Here is a 19,036-nt window from a genome sequence, read left to right on the forward strand (position 1 = left end):
CTGCTACGTGTAGCTACAATTCCTGCAATAATGGAGGATTTTATCGAAACCGGAGCGATCAATGGAAAGGAGAAAATTACGGAAATACTTAACCGGAGGCACAAAGAACGCGAGCTGCATATCCAAGCGGCGAAGTTGGAGCGGAAGAAAGGAGCCGAGAGCACCGAGGCGTTGGAGTACTTCGAGACTTCGTTCGAAGAAAAGGTGAAACATATTCGCAACACTCTCGACACCGTGGCCGGCAGCGATTCGAAGGCACAGGTGTTTGCTGCCAGCCAAAATGAGATTTATGAACTTCAAAAATACCTTTCATCGTCGACATTTTTCCTCAACGAGTATTGCATCAAAGTGTGCCAGAATACGATCAACGAGCTGAGCAAACAGTTGGACACTCTGCGCAATGAGTTGCTGCCGAAGAAAAAGTTTGGGTTCAAGAGCAAAAAGATCGTCAAAATGATAAGCGAGAAAGACGGCAAGGATAAGGACGAAAAGGACCTATCTCAGGCGACCGCAACAAGCGGAGATGATCACATCAAGTGGACTGTTTCGGATAGAGTGAACCAATTAATCCGACTCCCGAGGGCAGTAGTCAACGAGCAGACCATAACAGCTTCGAAACTACGGAATTGCCTGATTCTCCTTGAAGGGTATCCCGGATCACTGCAGTTTGCCCAGCTGGACAACTGTGTCGTGGTGTGTGGTCCAACGGCCAGATCGATATTCTTGGATGCTTGCACGGATTGCAAATTTGTCGTCGCCTGTCAGCAGCTTCGTTGTCATCGTTCCCGATCGTGCGATATGTACTTGAACGTAACGTCTCGTGCGATTATTGAAGACTGCAAAGGAATACGGGTCGCGAGATACAACTTTCAGTACAAGGAAATCGAAGAAGATTTTCGGTACTCAGGATTGGACCTGTCGTGCAACAACTGGAGCACCCTGGACGACTTCAACTGGCTGTCGACGGACAAACCCTCACCAAACTGGGAACTGCTGCGCGAGGAAGACACAATCGTCGACTGGAGTCCGTATTTAGAACGCTTTCAACTACAGCACAGCCTCACAAGTGTCGATCATTAAATAAACTGCTTCAAAGCGTTATTGTTTAAACGTAATGTTTTGCATTATTCAGGAATCGATGTTATATCCTCCTACTATTTTGTTACAAACAGAACTGTCCGCGACAAAATAAGCGGTCGATCGCTTAGACCGAGTAGCCAACCAGATGGCGCTTGCCGATGACCTCGCCGGCGTAGAACCAGAAGCACACTTCCATCGTGATCAGGGTGTTGAGCCATGCCTCACGGACAGTCAGATTCTTCCAGGCTCCGGTGCGGGCACCCGAGACGAGGCGCGCGATGCCGTCGCGAATGGCGGGGATGTCACCGGGACCGGGGGGAGTCAGCTCAACCTTGGCGTACTTCATGAACACATTCAGCTTCGGGCGCGCCTGGGTGAGCAGGGCTATGGAAAACAAAAATCGAACCACCGGTCATGATTATGGAATAAAAATTATGTAACCTATTTCTCGCAGTGTGTTCGTATAACATGAACCTGTTTTTTCGCATTACTTACCCGACACGAGAGATGATCCTTTATTCGCCACCGAAGCCATTTTAGAGAATCTGTAAAGTGGCCGAGTTCGGAATGGGTATTAGTTGATGCAAATGGCGTAAGACAAGCAATATTTTCCTAACCTGCGAAGTGTTTCTACAAATTTACAGTACCAAAAGCAAGGTGTACATGACACTGCACAGGGATAGAAATGAAAAACGATTTGACAGTTGGATCGCAAAATATCATGCTGTCACTAATAAAATAACCAACTTTACGCTGGAAATTATAAATGCTGTGCAAAATGTTGTGTTAATACAATGAAAAAAATCCTATTTTAAAGATATACTAAATGTTGTTGCTGAAGTCCTTCGAAACATCCTGGAAATATCCTATAATCGTTATGGCAAACCGACCGGTTGACGTGCGTCAAATTCGGTTGTTTGACAAACTCATAACCCGCGGTTTTTGGTTTTACGTGACGACATAAACAAATAGTATCATTTAAATCTGTACGTAATGTTAAATGTAGAGAAATTAAGGGCTAGCAAAGTTTATTCATGAAGATTTACTTGTACACTGAGCCACACCCAATTGTTTCTTTTTGTGTGCTTTGGGAAATCTACAAAAAGCCAAAATGCCTAGACCATCGCAATCACAAAGTAGATCGTCACAACGAACTCGGCTTGACTCCACCGGATCAGCGGAATCCGTGGATGAGAGTCATCATGTTGCGAACGTGGTGAAAACCATCCTAAATTTGTCGATCAACAAAGCGATCATCAAGCGTTCGGATATTACCACTATAGCCCTCAAATCGGACAATCGCCTGTACAACAGAGTCATCTCCGATGCTCTCGAGGTCCTTCGGGATGTAAGTAGACTTGTCACGTTTGTTGCAAATCCTTTTGTAATGGTACCACTTCTTCCAGGTGTATGGCTATGAGCTAGTTGATGTGGAGAATAAGAACCAAAAATCCATGATATTATGTTCCGTGCTAGAACCTGCAACGTTCCTTGAGTTGAATGATAGCTATCGACGGAAATACACCTTCCTATTCATTGTACTGGGCTACATCTTCATGAAAAATGGAACCGTACCTGAAAGCATCCTCTGGGAGTTTCTACAAACAGTTGGTATCGACGAGCAACGAGAGCATTCCTACTTCGGAGACGTGCAAAAGCTATATGAGTCGTTCATAAAGCAGGCATACATTCTGCGAACCAAGCAATCTGTGGAAGGAATGAATGAAGAAAGTATATTCATCAGCTGGGGAGCTCGGGCTCAACGTGAAGTATCGAAGAAAGAAGTATTACACTCCATGTGCGAAATGCTCAAACGTAAGCCAACCGACTTTAAAAATCAGTACATTGAGGCGTATGGCATGGAGAGTACGGAAAACGACGAAACCATGGATGATGAATAAATTATTTACTATTGTGTAGGCAATGGGGATATGTTTCTTTTTGTTTCACCATTGTCTAGCGTTAATAGAATCCGCATGACACTCGACAAGAAAACATGCAACTGGGGAAACTAGTGTGGAAAAACCAGAAGATTAAATTTACAAAACAAACTACATGAACGTGCCCCATTGCTATGTCTGCATTGGAACGCTCGTTATCATGGCCAGCTGTTGTCGCAAAGCATTATCGTTCTACTGTGTGCATTTTTCTATTTCTTTCCTAGAAATAGCTTGGTAAACAAATGTAATCCAATACACACTGCACATCAGATGTTGATACACGCCAGCCGTCTGGTCATGCGGTGGATTTTCAAATAAAAGCAGCCACATTTCAAATTCAGCTCTAGTAGAGCGTTGGCGGGCAGGTTTGATGGCGTAATCGTAGTATCCATTGACGTCTACTAAACGTCACCGAAGTCATAACAGGTTGTTTGTTATTTTTAGTAGTACGCTGTGTTGTGTATTTTCGTCAGTGGCCCTTAAAAGAAAGCTACCATTTTTGGTACGAAAAGTTAGCGAAAATGAATAACAATATCAATGGAACAGTCGATCAGCACAGCATAGTGGAGTATTCCACCTTAGGTAAAGTGTTAAGTTGGGCTAAAGGTATGATAGAACTTGAGTATTTAACATAGTAGGTCACGCATTATTTGTAGATGACTCGGTGAAAGAATTGATTGAAGCAGCGATCAAAGTGCGGAACAACGCCTACTGTCCGTACAGCAACTTCCCTGTGGGTGCTGCTTTGAGAACCACCTCAGGTGACATTGTAACTGGCTGCAACGTGGAAAACGGAACATTTGGGCCCACCGTTTGTGCTGAACGAACGGCTGTTTGCAAAGCTATTAGCGAAGGTCACCGTGAGGTAAACAATTTGGACAACGATAAAACTGTGTAGTGGTTTAATCGATTAAGTTTTTTTTTCAGTTTACGGCCGTTGCGGTTGCTGCTTATCAGGAAACGGAATTCACCGCTCCATGTGGAACCTGCCGTCAAACGTTGTCGGAGTTCAGTGCAAAGGATATACCCATCTATCTGGTCAAACCATCTCCGGTGCGGGTTATGATAACGTCCCTGTTTAAACTGTTGCCGCACGCGTTCTCTCCTACTTTTTTAAACAAGTAGCTTTTAATATCCCTCAATCCACAGCTTGGAGGGCACATTATTATGTAAAACATGCAAGCACTTAAGGCAGGTGGGTGTGTTCGTTATCTTAACTGACTGTCTGGCGTCGGGACGTTTTTTATCTGATCTGACCATAAAAATGTTATCCCATCGTATTGTTCGTTAATGCCGTGTAATGATAATATATGTGTATTCATCAAAACCGACTCTACGACTAGCTAACGTCGTTGGCTTTATTGTTCTCTATTCCATCAAGGGTTTATCTCGGCCGTCGCGATCTTTCAAGAACTTCAGCTGGTCCAAATACTCCGTGTAGATGCGCTGCCACTTGGTCTGTGACTTGAGATGGTTCAGTACGTCCTCCATGAGCACATGCTTGGAGATACCGAGCACGGACGGATTATCATCTTCGCCCATTCGATTATCGATGCTGTGCGAAGCACCGAGCAGCTCGTCCAACACCTGGCGGATCTTTTCTTCGCTTCCGTTCAGTGCTAATTGGAAACCCAACATTGAGTACCAGTATTTGAGCTCCGTCGGGGAGCTGATCATTTCGCAGATCTTGATTTGGTTTTCGATGAACGCAATTGATGCAGGAGTTTGCCATGCAGCTGAGTGTCTGAAAAGGACAATCAAGATGGAACACCGTTTACCAGGGGGTATCTATTTCGTATACAGCTATACTTACAACTCTGCAAAACTGTTTGTTTTTGGCCCGGAGAAGTTTCCATAGGATTGAATTGTGGATAGCGGGTAAACTTTGATGTTTCGTACCGGAGCATTTGCTTTGTTCCCAATCAAACCATGCCGTATGATTGGATCGGAAGAATTGAGCAACATCCAGCTATCCAGCTTCCGGCAGTAACAGTAAGAGGAACCATTCGAAAGCACTATAAAGGGCATTCCCTGATCGGATACATGCAAGATGGTAACGTAACCTGAAATAAAACCAGAAGTTCGTGAATGGCAGGTATAAATCGCACGTCATAATAGTTCGTACTTCCGCTCATGATTTCTGAACAGTTCGTCGATAGTAAAACAGATTTTTCAGAAACATTCCATATTCGAACAATGCCACTTTCGGTGACCACAGCTACCAGTTGGGAGTTGGAACTCTGGAACCAAAACCAAAAAACCTGAATTATGTACGTTGGGCCAACGACGACATTTTAAAGCTTCACTTACAAAGGCACACTGAACGGCCGGACTGGTTAGACTGACCACCGGAAAAATGGGAGTACCCGTTTTGATGTCCAGCACCCGTATGGTGTGATCCTGGCTGCAAACGATAGCATACTTTGCGCCGACAGCAAAGCAAACCACCGGAGAACCGATGACAGTTTCCCAGATTTTCTTTTCTATCCGCTGCGCGTTGACGCTCATGCCAAGTACACGGCAAAGGTTTCCGTATGAAGTTTTCACACTGTTGTTCTGCACCTGCACCCTAACTTCCCCGAATGCTTTGAAAAAGTTGCCCTGAATGACGGTAGCCTTTCCGGTGGGGTATGTGGGCTGGCGTGTTCGTTCCACCAGCCTTTGATTCGGTGTCGGCGGGTTCAGTGTAGATGATGCTGCGACCTGTTCCGTCGAAGGCATCGCTTCCGCTTTTTGAGGAGGGATGGTAGCTAACTTCTTTAAGCGGTTGTCAAGCTTGGACGTATTCTCAGTGACATCCATAGCATTATCCAACGACGCGGAAGTTTCGTGCACCTCGCTAGCGATTTTAGTCATCTCGACACTGGACATCCCTTCCGTCGACTTGCTGCCGAACTCGATGGGTGTGGAAACATTGGCAGAATTAACAACAGGCCCATTGTCGTCGTTTAGCGGGATAAACATTGGCGTGATTCTCCGTTTACCATCAGCAGTTTTTGTTTCGATTTGTTTTAGAATCGGAGTGGGAGCTTGGCCTAGACTAGATGAGGACTGAACGGTTTTGTTGGCAGTGTAGACGTGATTTGTGTTGTCCTTTTGTATTCCCGGCTGCTGCTGCTGTTGTTGTTGCTGTGGGATTAATGTCGGTGGCACGGGATTGCTTTTCGAAACGTTGAGAAAATCGGAATTTTCCACTATCATCTCCTTTTCGGCCTGCACGGTTAAATCAAAGTTGGCATTTTTACCGTACATGCGCTGGTAAAGGATGTTTTTGTCCTCCTCCGAAAGTGGAGTACCTAATTCTTGAGCAGTAAACTGTAGGCAGGCAATTTTGCCATCCCCGCTACACGCAAGCAGTGTATATCCATCGCAGCTCCACGAAAGATCTAGAATCGAATCCTGGAAAAGATCGTGTATTACGACCAGCGGTCTCTGCAACGCCGTTAGCCAAATCGAAAGGCTACGATCTCTTGCCCCGACCGCAAGGCAACAGTACTGCTGCAATTTTTTCGTTTTCGGTGCCAATCGTTTTAGTATGGAGTTGTGGAACCGCACACACGTGACTGCCTTTCGGTGACCGACAAAGTCTTTATCACACTTCCAACCATCACGTTCGATAATTTGTGCCGTTGGACCACCACCGTTCATGGCGTGCGCCGAAACGAGGTACTGTCCATCTGGGGACCATGATAAGCGTAGAATGTGCGTGGTACCTCCACACTCTTCGAACGGTTCGGTTATCGTCTTGAAACAGCTCCAATCGGTAGTCTTCCAAACGCGAAGCGAGCGATCGTCGCTCTGGGATGCAATAAACTTGCCCACGGGATCCCACGTGACACCCTTCACTAAACCGGTGTGTCCTTTCAGTACGTGAACAATCTTCGGGAAGTGCTGCGCATCCCAAATGATTATCGTATTGTCGACGCTACAGCTGGCGATCCACCGGTCCTGAGGGGACCACGCTAAATCCAACACATCTCCAGCATGGCCACGCAAAGTGGATATGCAACGCCAGTGTTCGACCGATTTTCCGCTTCCTCCAAATGCCCCGATTCCGCCGCTGCCTCCGACGGTTTTCTTCCAGATCATTACCAGCTTGTCGTCACCTCCCGATGCCAACATGATGCCGTTCCCGGACCAACGAACACAGTTCACACACGCCAAATGATTGTCCATTTGGCACAGGATGCGAGGGATGCTTTTGTTGGCCTCCGCCTCTTCGCTTAGCACCGGGGCCATGTTCCAAATGACCACTCGTCCGGAGTCGCATCCTTGCCCGCCGGTGGCAAACCTTTCGCCGCTCGGGTGGATATCGATGGCGAAAATAGATTTCTCTGGGAAAGGGCGATTATTACGAAAGGTTTGAAGGTTGCCTTACATCTTTTCACACTAATCTTACCATCATGATGCACCCAGCTTGGTTGGAAAATCTTCATGTTGTTAGGTTTTGTTACCACACTTATTACACTAGCATTCTAAACTGTTGTCTAAATTGTGAACGGGTTTAAAACTAACTCGCACGATTTGTCTTCCCTTGGACACTATTTATAATTAATTTAACACTAAAGTTAACACCTCTTCTGTACGAAACAATTAAAGGCTTTTCAGTGTTTGGGCGATTTGCCGCTGCAGAAATGGAGGGATTCTAACTGATGGATAGTGTTGGCAGAATCGGGATTCGGAAGATTTGAAGATTCGATCCCTAGACGGATTCCAAAGATTCGAATCCCATCTGACAGATTCTAAAGATTCGATTCGATCAAGATGATGACATTTGTAGATAAAAATTACAGGAAAATCAATCCACAAATAAATTTGTTTTATGCAGAGAGAATTTTATCAGAAAAATAAATTTTGATAATAAAATTTCATGTGGGACCCCGTTTCTCAACGCCGTCACTGACTCAGCTGACTGATGACATCTGCACCGAAAGAGAGAGACGGAGAGATCTCAACAAATCGACGTTATCAAAACAGAAGATCCATCTATCCATCCAACTTTCCATTATTTTTAATTGTCCCATCGCAATGAGGATTTAATTGGCAGTGACCACAATCTTCGATCCAATATAAGAGGGATTTGCTTCCCCGCGTGAAAACAGCAACAATGTTTCCGTAAATGTTGTGACCAGGAGCGAAGTGTAGCCGTGGAAAGTGTTAAGATGAGGCTGTCGTATCAATCGACCAGTGGAAAGATGATGTGTCCTCTATCAGTGTACTGTTAGGAGGAAGGCGTATATCCCTCGAAGTGAGAGTTTTATGCGAATCGTGTGGATGGATGCACAGAAACGAGTAGAGACAAGCGAAAAAGGACCAAGTAGTGGGACGAGCGAGAGTAAATGAAGAATAAATGAGATCTTCCGTAAGTTACATGTTATCGCAAGGACCTGGAGATCCGATTATGGCGCACCTGGATTACGAGCAGCACCACTATCACCATGGGTGTTTGTTAATTTTGGTGCGAGGTATCGGTCCATCGAAGCCACGGTCTTTGCAGCGCGTTTTTGAACGTATTCAGCGTGTCAACAATGTGAAAATTCCTGGTAAGGTCGAACTAAAGGATGTAAGGAAGGACCAAACATAATGGTTAATGTGTCTCTAATTTTCTAGCCGATTCGTCGGGGGCCACGCGTGACATCTGGGTGCGCTACATTCGCGATCACCCGGTGGAAAACAATGACTGGGGAGACTTTCAGACCCATCGTCGTTTGCTTGGATTGATCACGGTGGGAAAGTTCGATACGCAGAGCGAGCTGAACGAGCTTTGTCGGGTGCACGAATCGCTCAAGGTGAAGTACACGCACACACTGTTCGATTCGCGCTGCCTGCTGTTCGGTCCAAGTACGGACGAGCTACAGAAGCTTCCTGGCTCGTCCTCCGCATCCGAGGAGGCTAAGGGCGTTGGCGTGGCGATCGAGAAATGCTTCCAAACGCCCAGCAATTTCAAAAGCCGGGCCTTTTTCTATCCCGAGAACGATTCGTGCAGCAATTTGGAAACCAAGATTTCAGAATTCATTACCTCCATCTACTACATACTGGAGCTGAAGCGGATGGAAAAGACGCGCGAGAAGCTCGAGAAGGCTCCGCTGTTGTTGGCTCCGTTTGAGAAGAAAGATTTCGTTGGGCTGGACCTGGAGAGTAGAAATAACAAGAAACGATGCATCGGGCGTATGACGAAACATCTCGGCGATCTGACGTTGCAGGCAGGCCTGGTTGCCGAGTCGTTGAACTTCTTTCACACCGCCAGTGAAACGCTACGTGCCATAAGCGACTCGCTCTGGTTGGGTGCCGCCAACGAAGGGCTGTGCGCGGCCTCCGCTATACTCCTGTACCCCAACTTTCGCTACACGATGTCCATCCAGCGGAACTCTAGTCTGCAGGAGAACTCTTCTTCTCCCCAGAGGTTCAACCTGGCCCGGAACCAGCTGTACACGGGGAGCTACAATGGCGACAGCTCGACATTAAAGCACAAAAAATCGGACATGGTCATTAACCTTAACTCGACCGATACGGCTTCGATTCTCACCACGGACAAGACGTCCGCCTCGTCCAACTCTTCGGCATCGTCGATCAGTTCCAGTCTATCCTCGGCATCCGGTGGTAGCGGGGCTAGCGGAAATTCCTCCTCGGACTCGGGGACCCCGATGAACAAGGGTAATGGTGCGGTGACACCAAAGTACCCGGCCAACATTTTGCAACCGGATGAAATCACCGTACGCTACCGAGACGCCATCATAAACTACAGCAAGTATCGGAACGCGGGCATCATAGAGACGGAAGCGGCTCTAAAGGCGGCCAGGATTTGCATCGAACAAGGCAAGAACCTCGACGTGGCCATGTTCCTGCAGAATGTGCTGTACATCAATCTGAACATGACCGAGCAGCAGCGGGTCCGACGGTTCGAGGTGTTGACCGACCTTTACCAAAAGATCGGCTACAACCGAAAGGCGGCCTTCTGCCAGCGGCTAGCGGCCTGGCGGCACGTAGCCCAAAGTAACAGCAACCCCGACTGGGGCCAGAGCTATCGGCTGATGCTGGAAAGTTTCTCCGGCCACAAGCTTTCCCTCGAGCCGAACGAGGTGCTGGAGAACAATATGGGCTGGCCAGTGCTGCAGATTGACCTGCTGCAGCAGCTCGTTGGAACGGCACGTCGTCTCGGGCAGTCGGCGCTAGCGACGCGACACATGACATTCCTCCTGCAGACCATGTGGAAGCACCTGACGCCGCAGGAGCAGAAAGATATGGCTCTGCAGCTGCAAAATCTTAGCTCGCAGTGTGAGGGTGCACCGGTACCGTTGGTGTTGGAGAACGGAATCGTGATTCCCCCGGCCAATCTGACCGATTTGCCCCGTTGCACGCAGTTGCTTGTGAAAGACCTTGCCCCACACCAGAAACCGGTCAAGATCATCGTGCATAAGGTGGACAGCGGGCCGTTTCTGTTTACTCCGATCCATTTCAGTTCGCTCGATCGGAGAGGCCAGGAGAAGGACGATCGTGTTATCGCCTTCAATTGGGTCCAGCATGACGTGTGCGAGGTGAACTTGACGCTCGTAAATCCGCTCCCGTTCGAGCTGCAGGTGACGGACATGCGTCTCCTCACAACTGGGGTTGTTTTCGAGGCGTTTCCTCAAACCGTCACCCTGCCCCCGAACGCTCCGACAAACGTGTCCCTTCACGGAACATCGATTGAGTGCGGGGAGCTCGAAGTACAGGGCTACAGTACGCACACGCTGGGAGTTAAATCCAACTGCCGCCTGAAGCATATGCAACATCGAAAGGACCGTCACTTGCCGCCGTGCTATCGGGTAAAGATAATCCCGGCACTGCCGAAGCTGGAAACGAAAACAAGCCTTCCGCAGACGGCAACGTTCAGTGGCATGCCGAATGCGGACTTTGTCACTACGTCGGCGAGTATTACGCTCTACAATGGCGAACGCGGCGAATGTACGATCACGCTGACCAACACGAGCAACATTGCGATCGAGTTCGTAGATGCGACTTTCCATTCCTCGCTGGAAGCGTCCCTTCAGGGGAGGATTTTCCAGCTGGATGTGGACGAGCTGAACCGCAAGCTACCGATTCAACCAAACGAATCGATCGACTTTAAGCTTGTGATCAATGGAGAGGCAGATTTTCTCGGAGCCCTCACGGCCGGCCCAGGCCAGATCGGCGGTTATGCGCACTCGAGCGGGAATCCAGATGGGATGAACAGCGCTGGACCGCAAAGTTTAACCGTTTCGCACGGCGGTGGACATGGTGGTCCCCAAATGGGGATGCTTTCGGGTGGCAGCGGCAATCCAAGCATACCGAGTCGGATTAGCTCTCCAACAATCCCACATCGGCGCAATGAACTGCTCACGTCCAGTTTCCGATCGTCTCACTCGGGCCACTCGTCGCTGGCCACACTGAGCGTCGGTATATCGACCGGACACGTGCCCCGACAGCTGGACGCTCAGCTACGCTTCAAATACTCCGGCGGCGAAGGCTTGCAGGAAGGTTACTGTCGACAGTGTGCAATCTCATTCAACGTCGAGCTGCTCCCGAGTGCCCAAATCACCAACTGGGATGTACTATCGGCGGAAATGTAAGACCACTAATGGGGGGAGAAGAAATTCTCTTTCTTATAATCGTTCCCTTTTTTGTGTTTCGACCCCACAGCCCATCACAATTCTATCTCGTGCTCGATGTGGTTAATCTAACAGCTCAGGAAATGTCCCTCAACTATACCTCCAACAAAACAATACTCATCGAGGCTAAGGAGAGCTGCCGGGTGCCGGTGCCGGTGCAGCGATGCCCGCTGGAGCGCATCTTTGCTGCGGTCGCCGAACATCAGCAGCAAAACCAGCACCTTCACCATTATCCTTCGCACCATCAGCAGACGCACTCGATCGGAAGTACCGTGACGGATCACCATTTGCCGAGCATTCTGAGTGGCGTCGGAGGAACCAGCACCAGCGATAGTGCCGATCTGACGGAGCGCGTCTGCTCGGAACACATCTCGGAGAACGTGAATCTAAAATGGTCCCTGCCCGGGATCGATTGTCATGGGACCGCTTCACTACGCGGAATCACACTCTCGCCAGCGATGCTCGATCTAGTGACCGTTCCTCCGCTTGAATGGGGTAAGATAGAAAGGGCGATGATTTACCTCGGACACGTCCTAATGTAAACACCAACGTTACTTCCCATTCCAGAGGTGAAAGTAGACGAGCAGGTTGTCGCGCCCCAGTCGGAGGTGACATGCGTTACCGGACAGTTTCTTAGCTTCAGTATTAGCATCTGCAACCTGTCGGCATCGGTACTGCATCAGGTGCAGCTGTCGGTGCAGTTCTACCAGGATTACCAGAACGGCGTACAGAACTATCGCCTCGAAACGCGCCTTACAATGTCCGGACCAAACCAGTAACTATCACGCTTCCTCGCATTGGCGATCGTCTGATCATTTTCCTGATACACATTTTGCTGTGCATTCTGTACTCCCTCTTTGTAGCGTACTAATTCCCTCGCTGAACAAAGACGAAAAAGCGTTCCACAAGTGTTCGGTACTTTTCTTCACACCGGGCCGGTTTAAGGCGGACATCCAGTGTCGATCGCTGAGCTCCACTCAACAGCAGCAGCAGCACCAGCAGCGTGGAGATGACGCTGCACCGACGGCGGTAGTCCCTCCCGGGTCCGACAGTGCTTCGCACGTTTGGCGGTTTATTCCTCCGATCGAAATAACTGTCGCTGATCAGCAGTAGGACGACGAGCCCCTCGAACGGGCGTGATTCACTTCGAGAACAATAATGGAAAAAACACAGGACATTGCTTATGGTGCAAATGGTGGAGGGAAGGGGGTGGGATCCTAGCCCGCTATTCATGAACTTTGGCTTCAACACTACAATCTGTACCTTCAAGAAATAGAGTTTGCAAGAATGGCGATGCTGCAACTGAGAAAGGCAAAAAAGAGGCACGCAAAAAAACGCATATATCGTTTAGTCTATTCGTTTTGCGATCATGATAATTATTACTGCTGCAATACGCAATTACATGTTCGAAACGCATCGACACCTACTCAGCGGAAAGTGGGGGAGAGGGTCCGGGGTTTAAGCGGGTGGGGTTGAATTATTCAGATATTGAACCAGAGATATTGGCAGAAATTAAATCTATCGAAAGCAATATAAAGAGAAGTTACTATTCTAGGCAAAAGGCTACTATTAAACCGCAACCGAATCGCCAAGAATCAGTGGATCTTGATCGGACTACACTAAAATGCATGCAGCACACGCGGCTTTGTGATGGTCGACGCGCGTTCTTAGATTCGAAAGTAGATCTATCCGATTTACCACTGGCTGGCAAATAAAAATAAATCCAACGGACAAACAGTAGGCCATTGGGTACATCACTTTGGCAACGGTTCCAACGGAGGCGCGAATAACTATTATAGTCGTTACTCGGTGTGAGACGTTTATAGCGGCTCAGTTAATTTTCCTTTTTTTTTATCTTTACTTTTTGTTACAGAAAAATGTGAATGTTATTTATGAAAAGCGAAATAAAAAGCTGGAAATCAAGTTGAATTTGTTGTTTAGTTTCACACGCGAGTTTGGAGGATCGTTTGGGGTATGTTTTATTTACGATCGATCGGCTTTCGGTTATTACACATCTATCCGTAGTACGACGTCCCAGACGGCACTTGCTCTATGTATGTTGCACTTTTAATGACAAATTTATCTTAACACTATACCACCGGGGTGGAAACGTTCCACCGATGGGTTAAAAGAAGAAGAAACAATAGAATGCTAACAACAAAACACTTTGAGTAATAATAATTCATCAGAGAAATAGTTTTGGGGGAATAAAATGTTATAAAACTAGCAACATCGTTTAAACGCTCTAGTCCTTGCGCGCACTTTTAATGGACTCGATGTTGATCGCAAAACCCACGGGACGCACGGAAGCGAATACTTTATTTACACACGGACACGGATCTACTACAGGAGTGTGGCAATGAATATTGTGCCACCAGAATTGTTTCATATCGCCCTCTTGACTACACTTGTTTGTTTCTGCTAATGCTTGCTTATCGTTCCGCAAGTATGGAATGCATTAAATCCTTGCTACACTGTGCACTGCTGTCCGATTGTAAGTTACTGAACATGATTTTTTTTTCAATTTAGGCCTTGCCACTGATGGGCGCAGTACCCTGGGTCTTCTCAGTTTCCTTTTCCAGCTGTTTGCCAAGGTACTCCCTGTGGGGAAAAGAAAGTGTGATGTCAAAAGCTTCTGGTATTTTTGGAAGAAAAACCGAATCGTTTGCTTACCAGTTGTGGACCATCAGTTTCTGCACGGCAAGCAGCGCTTCGTAGCGCACGTTCGGGTCTTCGTGAGCCAACAGCTGCATCACCAGCTGTTTTCCTCCCAGTTGCTCAATAACGCTAGAAGAACGGATAAACGGGTTCGTTTAATCATTAGCTCACAGGTCATGTGAGATGTGAGAAACGGGCACCTACTGCTTGCCTCGCGGATAGTGACGGACGTATTCTCCGATGTCGTAGCTGGCCACCGACAGCACCAGCGGGTCCTTCGAGGTCTCCAGCAGGTGCACAAGAATGCGCAATAGCTCGTAGTTCTTCTCGTTCAAACGCTGCGCATTTTCACGCCAGAACTTGGCCGACTTGTGCACCGGAGACCACTCCAGACGTGCGCTCTTCACCTCGGTGGCGTACTCATCGAACGAGCTCAAGTCCTGCACCGAATTCTGCAGCTTCTCGGTCAGGAACTCGACATCACCCGTGATGTCCTCGTCATCGAAGCGGCGCTGCTCCAGGATGGTCAACTGCTTCATCACCTTGCACTGCACCATGGCGATGCAGTGTTCCTTCGCGACCTGCGAATCTTCCGGCTTCTCGATCAAGTTGCGGAACACGGCGAGGATGATGCGCGTCACCTTCTCCTTGGCGCAGTCGCTCAGGATGTCGGCCAAGATGGGGATCACGTTGAACTTGTTCATCTTTTCCGCCAGCAGCGGGTTGAAGGTAAGCACCCACAGGCAAAACACCAGCTGGTATTGAACCTAAAATAACAAAAAGCCAATTTAAATGTTGGTCACTCCCGTTCAGCAGGTGGTTCATACCTGGAAGTTCACTCTGGACGAAAGGATGCTAATCAGCGTGCTGATTCCATCGACGGTGACGAAAGCGAAACGATACTCATCCACACGCAGCATCATTTGCAGGCAACGGCCAACCGATTGGATGTATTCGTTGTTCTTTGGGAACAAAAACAAAGATTAGTGCGTTTCGCGTTTGAGCATTTTGTTTCGTGGCACAATGAAAGTGGCGTGGAATGGTGTAGGAGGACACATATGACGAAACACAGAGATGGCCAAGTGATAAGTTGTTAGGCATGAGTTGCTAGAGATGTGTACGTTAAGTAACCGTGACTAGTTCTAGTTTGTTGTATGCTTCGGTTTTCGACGCAACGCCAATTTGAAGAATTCATAGGTGGAGTCATGAGGCGGTGCATTGCGATGGGTTTCATCATCGTATCAGACTACCGTTAGCGTCACATGAAGATCGCGATTTTCGCCGGAAGAACCTGTCCGTGGATCGTCGATTGCGCTGGATATTTCGCGGTAACGCTCCGCAATCTGGTGATGGTGGCTGTTCGCGTGATGATGCGCCTCTCCGTGATGGGTATGGTGCCCATGCCCGTGGTGGCCATGGGAGGCAGCTGGCTCGGCCAGTCTCTTCTTTTCTGCCTCCTCCATTTCATGCAATAATTTTTGAGCCTTCATTTGTGTTACCCGCAGTTGGTGTTGGTTTTTGGTTTTAAATTGTAAAATAATATTTTAATTATCAGGGGGTTTTAGAGGTCCTTATTACTTATCCAAGCAACCACACAGTATTGTAACCAATCACACGCATCAAAGCAACCCTACATCTGTTAGCACAATCGTAATGTAGAGTGTCCTTTGCGGATTTGTTAATAACGTCTTCCAGACGATCGTATAAGCATCCATTCTTGTCAACATTTTAGTAGATGGTGTTTTAGATAATGGTTCTCTCATAAACGCGCAATTCAACGTACAACGAAGGAACGTTAGTAGATATTATCTAACATCTCATGCCGAACATAAAATAAAGGAAACCCATAAAGCTACTTTTCACAGCACCATGCACACCATACTTACGGCGACGGTCAGCTGATCCTTCAACCATTGCAGATAGAAGTGCAGATCCGATTTGGGCATCTGCTCCTGACCCCAGCAGGCCAACTTGCCAACGACCCGGGACGCCATGTTCACGATGAAACCGTCCTGACGGTTGAGCAGGTTCAGGAACGGTGCCCACACGCTTTCCTTCTTCTTGTTGGCGTAATCGTGGAAGATCTGCACACGCGAGCGATCCTCCTGCAGGAGATCGTCGATCAGTACCAGAATGTACTGGATTGTCTGATCCTTCGACACGTGCGACAGCATGTTCAGCAGTGTTTTGGCGCACTGTGTTGGATTGTCCTGCAGGTACTTCTTGTCCTTGTCCAGCGAGCTGACACAAGAGTAATCCTCCTGCGAAATCATCTGCGACCTATGGGGGTGGGATAGGGATGCATTTAGATCCGCTGTTTGATGTAGTCATGTTTTGCCCAATCATTCTTACTGCATGTACGACGACCAGTTCGGCTTGTTTTGACGAATGTCCCCGGCCTGTTGCTGCAAGACGCTCGTGGCAGCAATCATATCTGAACGAAAAACAAAAAGAAAGACGTCACGTGATGGGGACTCAAATCAACTTAGGTAATCGAAAGTGCAATGGCACGGAGCACAAGTACAATATGTTGCCTTTTTGGCGAAATAAATGTTATTTGCACAAAGTACCAACAATCCATTTCACTTCCTTTACGCATTAATCCACACGAAAGGATATATAACGTATCGATTGGATTCATGGTTTGTGAAAGGGATTCGATACGAGCTAGTACGAGTATCCAAATCGCTTCACATTTCTCCGGATTATTTACCGATCTTATCGTCCGGAAGCGACGACATTATGTCCTGAACATCAGCCATCTCTCCTAGTAGGGTTATCGGATTGCTCGAGGGATGAAAACGGATAGAATCGAAAGATTTTACGGACTGTCCACCAAAGTACACTCCACTTCACTGCGAAGATGAAAAACCTCCGTCATATGACTACAAAATAGAAGGTAGAGAAGAAGAGGTATAGGGACAGAGATAGATACACGGAATGACAGCTGTCAGAATGAGATACACCTTCAAACTCCTTGGTCGCAAGAGAACTGTCAAATAGCATGTCGGCTCTAAACAAACACATGAAATTGTAAATAAACATGCTGGAGTGATATTTGGATAATTTATACGATTTTGATAAGAGTTTTAAGTGCGGTATGTTTGGTTTTACTTGTTTTTATTGTAGAATGTTGTGTTACATATATGATGCTTCAGTTTTAGCTCTAGATGCAACGACCTGCTATGGGGACGAAAGGAAACTTGTTCGTGCACAATCTGAGACCAAAGAACTACATTCCGCCGGCTTTATCACAGACGCTTCCATTGCCAGTACACGATGGAAATCCTGCGGACTCTAGAATAATAGACGCTTTATTCACTGGCTTCTCAGTATACGTGATGGATCCGGTATCCATTCGAGAACTATGTTTGAATGGCGGCTTCGGACAGGGAATGCTGTCCAGGGTATTCCCGGCATGCTTGACGGCCCCACGTGAAACATACCACAAGAACAAAAGGAAACACCACGAATCGAACACGAATGCCACGTGTTCAGGTAGTGAACATCCGGCGAATACTACGGTTGAGCCACTCTGTTTATTTCTAGAAGAAGCTTTCTTTTTGATGCACCAATTGAACATGTTAAAGCTGCAGAGCCTGGATGATGAACCGATCGGTGTCGCAGAGGCGTTCCAAAAGTTTCAGAACGCCAACAAACGATTCTTCGCTGGATATTGTGCCTATTTGTATCTGAAGTCGAAAAACTGGATCATCAAAAGCGGATTGAAATTTGGTGGTGATTTCGGTAATACATTTCACAACATGCATGTTGAACAAGTAATTTTTAAAAATTGAATTTTAATTTCAGTGATCTATGTAAAAGGGCCACAGTTTAACCATGCTTCCTACATTGTGTTGATACAGGAAATGCAGGAAGGGAAACAGCTGGGAAATTATACCATGAATGGTTTGGATTTCCAAGGCTTCAATCGGATTGCGGAAACGACAGCAAAGGATATTCTGTTTCTAGAAGTACACTACCCAGCCTCACTAGACCTCGCCAGTAGTGTAGACTGTCTGGCAAGGATAAAAGAAGTGGAAATAGGTGAGACATTCACAAAACATCATAACTTCATAGGTGCAAGAAATCAAATCAAAAATAAATAGCGGTTGTCACAATATTTCCTCCCACTAACCGTATCTTTGCCAACATAGTATGTTTGAATTCTTTTTACAAAATGGTCAGTTGTAAGAAGCTTGAAACAACTTCACGGCTTACATTTTACACCTTGTTTTTCTTAAGATCGTGTTTCTAAGCATGCCTATATTGGGATGATCTCTATTTCATGGTGGTCCAGTCTCAGACCGAGGAGAAAAGATAAAACAAATAATCGCCATTGCTGACGTTGGGTTGAGCCTCATTAGAATTGAGACGAATTTGATCCTCGAAGCGTTACTGCCCGCGCGTCGATTCGTCTAGAGGTGAAATTAATATGCTTGATTAATGTATGCATACATTTACGTCTATTTATCGGCGGGCCTCACTGTCCGTACGCGCTGAAGGTGGAGTTTTGTCCATCAATTCGTCGATCAGAAGCGGAAAAGATCGACAGCTCTTGATAGACCGGTGAATAGATTTGCGTGGAAATGCTACCAGCTACCAGGGAAGGAAGGTTGCCGGGGAATGAGGAGGAGGAATATGTCTAATGAAGGAAATTAGCTCCCCTTCTACTATCGTAGAGAGGGGGATTCTGGAGGCGCAACGCTTGCGTACGTAAATGCGAAGGGC

At 47.2% G+C, this 19,036-nt stretch overlaps 8 protein-coding genes across 10 annotated transcripts; 5 read left to right on the plus strand and 3 right to left on the minus strand.

The window, feature by feature from the left end:
- The first annotated feature begins 30 nt into the window (after positions 1-30).
- Positions 31-1,104, plus strand: LOC131266241 (tubulin-specific chaperone C). The gene has a single exon (XM_058268666.1). It carries the CDS (start codon positions 31-33, stop codon positions 1,078-1,080), a length of 1,050 nt encoding a protein of 349 aa, XP_058124649.1. The 3' UTR covers positions 1,081-1,104.
- A 7-nt stretch (positions 1,105-1,111) lies between these two features.
- On the minus strand, positions 1,112-1,716 carry LOC131266244 (ATP synthase subunit g, mitochondrial). Its single transcript, XM_058268671.1, has 3 exons — positions 1,698-1,716; positions 1,576-1,625; positions 1,112-1,464 (listed from the first exon to the last, which is right to left on the minus strand). The coding sequence occupies exons 2-3, from the start codon at positions 1,613-1,615 to the stop codon at positions 1,205-1,207; spliced, it is 300 nt and encodes a 99-aa protein (XP_058124654.1). The 5' UTR covers positions 1,616-1,625; positions 1,698-1,716; the 3' UTR covers positions 1,112-1,204.
- A 304-nt stretch (positions 1,717-2,020) lies between these two features.
- LOC131266242 (non-structural maintenance of chromosomes element 3 homolog) lies at positions 2,021-3,004 on the plus strand. 2 transcript variants are annotated; one of them, XM_058268669.1, is made up of 3 exons: positions 2,045-2,066; positions 2,187-2,428; positions 2,487-3,004. In XM_058268669.1, exons 2-3 carry the CDS (start codon positions 2,192-2,194, stop codon positions 2,979-2,981), a joined length of 732 nt encoding a protein of 243 aa, XP_058124652.1. In that variant the 5' UTR covers positions 2,045-2,066; positions 2,187-2,191; the 3' UTR covers positions 2,982-3,004. The 2 variants fall into 2 exon arrangements, with proteins under 2 accessions (XP_058124650.1, XP_058124652.1); XM_058268667.1 differs by having other exon boundaries at positions 2,021-2,428.
- Positions 3,005-3,417: 413 nt separating this feature from the next.
- On the plus strand, positions 3,418-4,351 carry LOC131266243 (cytidine deaminase-like). The gene is made up of 3 exons (XM_058268670.1): positions 3,418-3,602; positions 3,677-3,885; positions 3,948-4,351. The coding sequence occupies exons 1-3, from the start codon at positions 3,542-3,544 to the stop codon at positions 4,143-4,145; spliced, it is 468 nt and encodes a 155-aa protein (XP_058124653.1). The 5' UTR covers positions 3,418-3,541; the 3' UTR covers positions 4,146-4,351.
- Positions 4,346-7,631, minus strand: LOC131266240 (protein HIRA homolog). Its single transcript, XM_058268665.1, has 5 exons — positions 7,420-7,631; positions 5,331-7,354; positions 5,146-5,260; positions 4,834-5,083; positions 4,346-4,764 (listed from the first exon to the last, which is right to left on the minus strand). The coding sequence occupies exons 1-5, from the start codon at positions 7,454-7,456 to the stop codon at positions 4,389-4,391; spliced, it is 2,802 nt and encodes a 933-aa protein (XP_058124648.1). The 5' UTR covers positions 7,457-7,631; the 3' UTR covers positions 4,346-4,388.
- Positions 7,632-8,338: 707 nt separating this feature from the next.
- On the plus strand, positions 8,339-13,075 carry LOC131266238 (protein brunelleschi). Its single transcript, XM_058268664.1, has 7 exons — positions 8,339-8,563; positions 8,631-11,604; positions 11,679-11,848; positions 11,890-11,919; positions 11,963-12,142; positions 12,215-12,422; positions 12,511-13,075. The coding sequence occupies exons 1-7, from the start codon at positions 8,371-8,373 to the stop codon at positions 12,758-12,760; spliced, it is 4,005 nt and encodes a 1,334-aa protein (XP_058124647.1). The 5' UTR covers positions 8,339-8,370; the 3' UTR covers positions 12,761-13,075.
- Positions 13,076-13,583: 508 nt separating this feature from the next.
- On the minus strand, positions 13,584-17,154 carry LOC131266730 (V-type proton ATPase subunit H). Of its 2 annotated transcripts, XM_058269345.1 has the most exons (8): positions 17,019-17,154; positions 16,658-16,739; positions 16,192-16,585; positions 15,556-15,789; positions 15,133-15,267; positions 14,510-15,072; positions 14,321-14,434; positions 13,584-14,248 (listed from the first exon to the last, which is right to left on the minus strand). In XM_058269345.1, exons 1-8 carry the CDS (start codon positions 17,065-17,067, stop codon positions 14,173-14,175), a joined length of 1,647 nt encoding a protein of 548 aa, XP_058125328.1. In that variant the 5' UTR covers positions 17,068-17,154; the 3' UTR covers positions 13,584-14,172. The 2 variants fall into 2 exon arrangements, with proteins under 2 accessions (XP_058125328.1, XP_058125329.1); XM_058269346.1 differs by lacking the exon at positions 15,556-15,789.
- A 166-nt stretch (positions 17,155-17,320) lies between these two features.
- LOC131263663 (tRNA-splicing endonuclease subunit Sen2) lies at positions 17,321-18,449 on the plus strand. The gene is made up of 3 exons (XM_058265895.1): positions 17,321-17,403; positions 17,470-18,052; positions 18,116-18,449. Exons 2-3 carry the CDS (start codon positions 17,476-17,478, stop codon positions 18,412-18,414), a joined length of 876 nt encoding a protein of 291 aa, XP_058121878.1. The 5' UTR covers positions 17,321-17,403; positions 17,470-17,475; the 3' UTR covers positions 18,415-18,449.
- Positions 18,450-19,036: the final 587 nt, after the last annotated feature.

The sequence above is a fragment of the Anopheles coustani genome, chromosome 2 (assembly GCF_943734705.1).
Source record: "Anopheles coustani chromosome 2, idAnoCousDA_361_x.2, whole genome shotgun sequence".
In the NCBI taxonomy this organism is placed as follows: Eukaryota; Metazoa; Arthropoda; class Insecta; order Diptera; family Culicidae; genus Anopheles; species Anopheles coustani.